Consider the following 7,750-nt stretch of genomic DNA (forward strand, 5'->3'; position numbering starts at 1 on the left):
ATTAATAGAAAACTGACTTTGTACAAATGTCACCTTTCTGTTCAGCCAGTCTTCTCCCTTTGTATCTGAACCTTCTCTCTTTGTCTTACACAGATAGATTTTTACTCTTGTAGATCTGTGGAAGAGCAAGCTGGATTCTATTCTGCCTCATACCTTTAAAAAAAATTGATCACTAAATTGAAATAGCAGAATATTTATTATCAGTGACAAATGATAATAGTGGCAGAATAAATACAGCTTGAATTTTTCATAGATTACGTTGTATTTGAAGGCAGCTAGAAAAATCACTGTTACTGGTAAACGGAGTAAATTTGACCTAAAAATTATGAGAACAAAAATGTGGAACCTCACAATGTCATCTTAAGGAAGTCATTTTTTCAGAAGCAATGTATAGCAAAACTTGAAAAGATACCCAGTGATTGTGTCGAGAGCTACTTAAAGAATCTGTAACCCTGGCTGATTGTCCTAAATCACAAATGTTTTTCTCATGTTGAAACTAAATTGTTTCCTGCTTGTTTACAACACTGGTCAAATAACTTATAGTACAGCATATATTAGCACCATATTTTTATAAATATCTTGGAATCTTGTAACACACTTCCCTCTACCAAGTCCAAGCAATTGTGCTACATTTCTAACTTACTTTACACTTTGTTTCAGGCCTGGGAAAATCATCTGAGAAGAAACAGATCAATCGTAGTGGATTTGTTTCATGGGCAGCTAAGGTCCCAAGTAAAATGCAAAACATGTGGGCACATAAGTGTTCGATTTGACCCTTTTAATTTTTTATCCTTGCCTCTTCCAATGGATAGCTACATGCACTTAGAAATTACAGGTGGGTAGTCCAAATTTAAATCACTCTAGTCTTGCCTGTCCTAAAACATACTCACGTTCCAGCAGTGATGCAGAAGAGGTTTTCAGGGCACAGTGGTAAGAGTCCTGTCTACACTGGTACTTAGCACTAATGCATCTGGACCTTTCTTGGAATTGAGGTAAAATATTGTAGCATAAATGTGCCCTTTTACACTACTAAAAGCTACCTAATTTCAGTGGGCTTCATTTACACTAGAACAAAAAAAATGATTTAGCTGTCAAATATTTACATAGCAGTGAGCATAGTTCAGGTGCTGCCATCTCTTTTGTCTCAACTAAAAGATTTGATGCCTAAAGTGTGTAATATTCAGCATTTGAGGCCTTCTAGACCGCTTTCAGGTCAGTAGCAATTTGATTATACAGATAGTTTTTGAGAGTCTGCCCAGTGCAGAATTGTACCGGGATCTTCAAACCTTTTACTGAAGAAAAATAATTTTTCATGCTTGGATCTTAAGACATTGAAAAAAAAAGACATAAGGGTTTTTTTTGTTTGTTTTTTGTTTTGTTTTTTAAACACTAACTGCTGCTCCCACACTTAAGCAGGTAATGAAGGTTCTCTTGTCCAGTATTAAGACCTTCTTTTGTCTTGGAAATGCTAGAAAAGTGTCTGGTAGTCAATGAAAAGATCAAGTCTTAAAATGGAAGAAACAATAGTTTTTTAATAAATGAGACATGTGACCTGTATTATTCTCACAAAAACACTGCCATTTTGCTGACTAAAGTGTGTTTCTTTCTCTTAAAGTAATTAAATTAGATGGTACCACCCCTGTTCGATATGGGCTCAGACTGAACATGGATGAAAAGTATACAGGTTTAAAAAAGCAGCTAAGTGAACTTTGTGGGCTAAAACCAGAACAGATTCTTCTTGCAGAAGTACATAGCTCTAATATAAAGGTAACATGCTTTCATCGATACCAGCATCCTTTCAGTACTTAGAGTAATTACTGAAGCTTGTACATCAACATACTAAAATTCCTTCATATCTTCAACATAAGATCTTGTCTACATGAACACTGCACCAGTTTAATTAAAGATGTGATTTTTAAATCAATTTAGTTTAAATGGTGTGAGTCCATGTGAACGCTTTTATTTTGGTTTAAACCAGGGTTAATTTAGAATTGGTTTAAGCTGAATCCAAATAAACCACTCTAGAACCAGACCAAAGCAAAGTTATTTGCACCAGTTAAACTAAAGTGACTTCAAAATCACATTTTTAGATAAAATGATACAACTTTCTCATTTTGACCGGGCCTAACTCAAAGACAAGCAGTGATGTAATGTGTTGAAACGCTACCAAATATTTTAGGGCGGAAGCCTGATGAGAAATAACCTATTAATTCTAAATAAAATGTATATGCTTTAAACCCAAGTCTGCCATCACAAAATATTTTCAACAATAAATATATGCAGGATCACAGTGGAAAATACTAAATGCTGTTATATTATACTATTATTCCTTTTATTCTGTTTTTCTCCACAGAACTTTCCTCAAGACAACCAGAAGGTTCGGTTATCAGTGAGTGGGTTTTTGTGTGCATTTGAGATACCGGTCCCAGGATCCCCCACGTCAGCGTCTAGTCCTGTGCAAACAGGTAAAACAAAATTATTCATTTTCCTCTTTGTTTAAATTGATCCAAGAGTATTGATCAGGTATAGATGGCGAGGTACAGAAAAAATCCAACTTTATAATGGGGAAAGAGATAAGGCTAAAGAAAAAGTATGGTTTGGAGGAAGGGAAGAATATTTCATACACTCAGTCGGATGGAACAGGAAATGTTTAAAAAACAAAACAAAACACTGTTACAAGTTCTGGTTGCTGTTGCTAATTGTGTATTTATAATTAGATTTGGCATCAATACTGGGACAATAATATCTGTGTTATGTGTTTTATCCAAGGACTTCAGTACGCTTTATAAACATTGATTTAAACTTCACAACAGATCATAATCTTAAATTTACCCATTTTAAAATGAGCATAACGGAGGCACAGAGAAATGATTTGCTGAAGGTCACCTAGTGAATCTTTGGCAAAGCTGGGAACAGAATCTGATTCATTCTTCTGTTTTGAGCAGTAGACACGCTGCTAACAGTGGGATGTATATTGCGACTGGGGCTGGCTACATCTGCTTCTCAAAGACTTAATTGTTTTTGAAGTGGTGGTATTAAGGGATAGATGTGAATGTTTGTCTGTGGTCCGTGTATACTTTGGAGTGTAGATTCCTGGCATTCAGTAAATGACATGGGTCACTTCTATATAAGATAGCATTTAACAAGCAAGTTTGAGCAGATTGATTTGTAGCCAAAGCAGCTGATTCATAGTTCACAAATATTAATGGTGCAAGTATCATAATTCAGTAACCATGTGTTTGTACTTAAATTCAGATTTCTCCACTGGGCCATCAGCTAATGGAATGCTCAACATAATGATGAATGGGGATTTCCCCAGACCAACACTAATTCCAAATGGAATGCCAAATACTGTAGTGCCATGTGGAACAGAGAATAACCTTGCCAATGGGATGATGAATGGTCATATGTCCTTGCTTTCTGATAGTCCATTTATAGGCTACATCATTGCAGTCCACAGAAAAATGGTTAGTATATTCTGCACTAGTTGCAAATGTGTGGTGTAGGCTACTTGTAAAAGGCAGTGATTTTTTTTTTTGGATGAAGCTGTGATGAATGAATGTATATTTGCAGTCCTAGGAAGGGCACACAAGTACCCATTTATCTGCACAATCACCTGTTATGTAGGCATACATGTGAAGTTGTATGAGCATGTGTTATGCTTTCCTTTGAAAGTTTAGCCACCATGTCTAATGTAGGGGTTTTACTTTCCTCGGAGACTCTTAGCATATTTCCTTAGTGCTAAGACGCATTTTTGACTGTTCATTGTAGTCTAATCTATCTTGCTTTCAGGCATCCACTCTGATCAGAAGAAATCTGATTTGAGAAGCTACTTGAAACTCTTTTCTTTCCCTTTACCTGGAGCTGCATAATCTCCTTTACAGAGCCAGTATAGAGCTAAGGCATATGGTACATTTGCAGGTCATTTTATTAGTGTCAACTGCTCTTTGTAAATGCATCTGTAGTCAAGTTAAACTATAAATGTCACGGCTGGTTGACTGAGTGCCTTAGATAATTCTGCACTCTGTATACATTCTCAGCCTTCAGGCATTAGAAGCGGTTAACATTTAAAGCCAGTGGTTTGTGGGCTAGAAGGCTGCATAACTTCCCTTTTCACAGTGTATTTTTGTGAGGCTTTTTTTTACCATTGTCCAATAACACCATCATAGGCCTCATATAAGGGTTGGTAGGAGATCTTTTAGGGAATTGGTGTAATGTTCTTTATCAGATCCAAACTGGTTATGCAACCCATAAGGCAAAGCAAATTGCCTGCAGAAACGCCATCAAAAGTTTGTGCTTAGAGCTTTCTATTTCTAGGCATTGTATTAATGGTGGGGGTCAGCTGGCTAATAATGGTTTTTGTTTTTATCCAGGGATCTCAATATATTTTACAAACACAAATGTATTAAGCCTCAGTATCTGTTACATAGGCTGTATTGTTCCCATTCTTATAGATGGGGAGAATAAGGCACAAAGGTGAAATGACTTGTCCAAGATCTCTCAAAGTCCACAAAGCCCAAATCTGATTTCCTGTTGTGTTTTCTAGTCACAATACCATCTTATTTTTCAAGGGATAAACACTGGGCAGGGTTTGCACTATGGGACTGATGACTTGTACGTAGAGGTGCTTGTTTACGTTTTTAAATGTTACCAGTTGGCGGGGAAGGGAAAGACATAAGTAATATTAAATAGAAAATAGAAGTTTAATTTAATACAGGTTTCTGATGGAAATGCTGATTCAGCCTAGCAGTTGCAGTCTATATGACACATGCAAAAGTAAATAAAAAGTCAATGACAGAGCTTTCAGACTGTAACTCAACTTTAAAAAACAACAGTTTTTAATGCTGACTTATTTGCATGATTCAGAGATGCTCAGTGATTTTATTGTAGAATTATTAGTCTCTTTCAAGATCAAACAGAGCACAGGAAAATACTGAAGTGAATGACAAGTGGAAAGAGCTTTCTGATAGTCATAGTATCAGTTAATGTTCATAATACATTACATTCATTCCTTTAATATGTAAATACAGATGCGGACGGAACTATATTTCCTTTCATCTCAGAAGAATCGTCCCAGTCTCTTTGGAATGCCATTAATTGTTCCATGTACTGTTCATACTCGGAAAAAAGACTTGTATGATGCAGTATGGATTCAGGTTTCCCGGCTTGCCAGCCCTCTCCCTCCCCAGGAAGCTAGTAACCATGCACAAGACTGGTGAGTTGGATGTGCTAACCTATGGCTTGGGATCACCCTTTACTGTGGTACAGACTTCTTTATAAGGATTCAAAAGTATTAGTGCTTAGCCTTGCTTTGTAAATTTAACTGCTGACATGAGACATTCCATAAGATGAAGATATGGTCTTACTGCCCAATTAAACTCTAAATGTCAACTATTTTAGAAACTATTGCATATATTTTTAGCTCAAATGCATTGTTGCTGCCTGCAGATTCCATCTGGTGGGTTATTTTTGTAGCCAAGCCATCTTCATGTAGTACAAATTAAATAATGATGCTGTGTGTCCTTTAATATAGTTATCTAACTTATGCTTTTAGGTTTCAATTTAAGTTATTCTTACATACTGCACATTCTTGAATCATTGATTGATAATTCATTACATAGCCTGGTGCAGGAAAATAATACACTTTTTTCTTATGTGAGCACTGTTGATGTATTTTAAGAATGAGATACTGATAAGGTCTTTTGCTGTGTGGCAGTGATTTTAGATGGTCTGGAATGTAATGAATTACATAGGTAGCTTGTGGGGTGGATTAATTTATAGCTGAGGAAATTTAAACAAGTGAGTCTGTTTCCATGTTAGCTAGGGGAGTAAATGGATATTCTGTCAATGGCAATCCTACTCCCAGTGAACTTAGTGGGAATTTAGCTTTTGGCTTGAATGGGATGAAGGTTTGGCTTTGTGGCAAATTATTAAATGTATTCAAAGAGGAATGAGACTTGAAAGAGAAAGGAGCCAAGTATACAGGACTAACAGACATAAGCCTGGTTTAAATGGAATTAAGTATGTTCCCACAGGGTTTTGTATGGGTTTAATTGAATTGGTTCAGACAGACACCTTTAGTTGTATCTGTGCAACTGTGTGTGTAGATCTGGCCTCCAGCAAATTTTCTGCTATGTCCCTTTGTTCACATCAGGGTGCTTTCTTGCAGCATTGTGACTGCTAAACAAGTCTCTAATGTTTAACATAGTGAATTAAATATTTCAATGTATTTCAGATGAGATGAGTGACCATTTTCCAATTTAGTGTATTCCTGTGAGCCTCTGATAATCTGGACTATTACTTAATTGGCTCAATGTATCCGCTAGTATATGCGGAGAGAATTCTACTGCTGTAGAGTCTTATGTGAGATCTGTTACCTCAGCAGGATCTTTAAAAGTATTTATGAATTTCCATCTCTGCAGTTTATTACTGTCCTTATAAACGGTCCAATAGCCTTATTTTACCGTGTGATAAAATGAGGCTTATAGTCTGATTGTGTGATTGATTGATTAATTTGTATTGTAATTATGCCTGCTGCTCTTTGGACTCCTCCCTCAAAAATTGTTGCAGCTTAATGTGACTGTCCTGCTGAGCAGACTTACAAAGTAAACATTACAGTGTTTAGTGGAATTCAGATGACACAGGGAAGCATCTTGTTTTGTTAAGCAGCTCTTAATGGGTTGGAATCGGCTCCCTTAAGCATTGATCTCATGCACCATCATGCTTGCTTACTGTATTAAACGTTCCTTCCAAGCAAAAAATCAAACGTGGGGTGAACAGTGTGTGCTGTATGGCAAGGAATTCAGCAGACTAGATCAATACTTATGTTTCTTGTTGTATTCTGTTCCGTTTCAGCGACGACAGCATGGGGTACCAGTATCCATTTACCCTTAGGGTGGTTCAGAAGGATGGAAATTCTTGTGCGTGGTGTCCATGGTACAGGTGAATTGCTCTTTCTAGAATTGAGCCAGGGGATAACTTAAGCAGAAATGTAATTTATGATAATGGATTTTTGATAGATTTCAGGACTTCAAGAGGTAATATCCAACAATGAGAATTTGGAATTTAATTTAACCCAAACCCCCAAGTGTCAGGTTTTCACTGCAGAATTGCTTTTATGACTTACAGAGCTGAAAACTATTCTGACACGTAAGCTTCAACACAGGAAACCAGCACCAAGTTTTGAAATATATTTTAACCCGTTACATTTCTCAGGACAAGTCAGTACCAAACCCCCAAAAAGAACAAGTCTTTGACCACCCAAAAAGCCCTTACTAACTGTCCCCGTGTTGCCAGGTTGCTTTCTCTCTGCTGCTCCACATGAAGAAAATGTCTTTTCTATTGCAGGCCTGCCCTTCCAATATAAATCATTGCCTCCTAGCCTGAGTAGGAATTGACAGTGACAGAGGCAGTTCACCTTGGGGAAAGGCATGTATGAGCTGCTGTAGACAAGAGCCTTAACCTATTTCCCAGTAGCCAGAAACCTTTTCTCTTAGTCTAGAACACCCTCGCAAGTCTCCAAAAGCCATCAGAAATTGACTTGTCCCTATGGTGTGAAACACTTGAAAATTACCAAGTGTTCTTTAAGGTTTAACACTCAACTATACCTTAGGGCCTGTTCATATTATCAGTATAACTATTCACCTAAGGCTGGACTATATAGCTGTGTAACCGTCTTACACCCTGAAACGTTGTCCTCACAAGCAATTAAATTATATTAGATCAGGTACATCTCTTACTGTAGGAGAGA

The 7,750-nt window shown here is 37.0% G+C and overlaps 1 protein-coding gene across 3 annotated transcripts in view; it reads left to right on the forward strand.

The window, feature by feature from the left end:
- USP32 (ubiquitin specific peptidase 32) overlaps positions 1-7,750 on the forward strand; it is a 153,210-nt gene that overhangs the window by 130,196 nt on the left and 15,264 nt on the right. For all 3 annotated transcript variants that reach the window (XM_048824508.2, XM_048824509.2, XM_048824511.2), the window contains exons 23-28: positions 661-835; positions 1,616-1,767; positions 2,354-2,465; positions 3,256-3,467; positions 5,031-5,215; positions 6,856-6,942. In XM_048824508.2, coding sequence (XP_048680465.1) covers positions 661-835; positions 1,616-1,767; positions 2,354-2,465; positions 3,256-3,467; positions 5,031-5,215; positions 6,856-6,942 — 923 coding nt within the window. The remainder of the gene's footprint in view (positions 1-660; positions 836-1,615; positions 1,768-2,353; positions 2,466-3,255; positions 3,468-5,030; positions 5,216-6,855; positions 6,943-7,750) is intronic.

Source organism: Caretta caretta, chromosome 17 (assembly GCF_965140235.1).
Source record: "Caretta caretta isolate rCarCar2 chromosome 17, rCarCar1.hap1, whole genome shotgun sequence".
NCBI classification, from domain to species: domain Eukaryota; kingdom Metazoa; phylum Chordata; order Testudines; family Cheloniidae; genus Caretta; species Caretta caretta.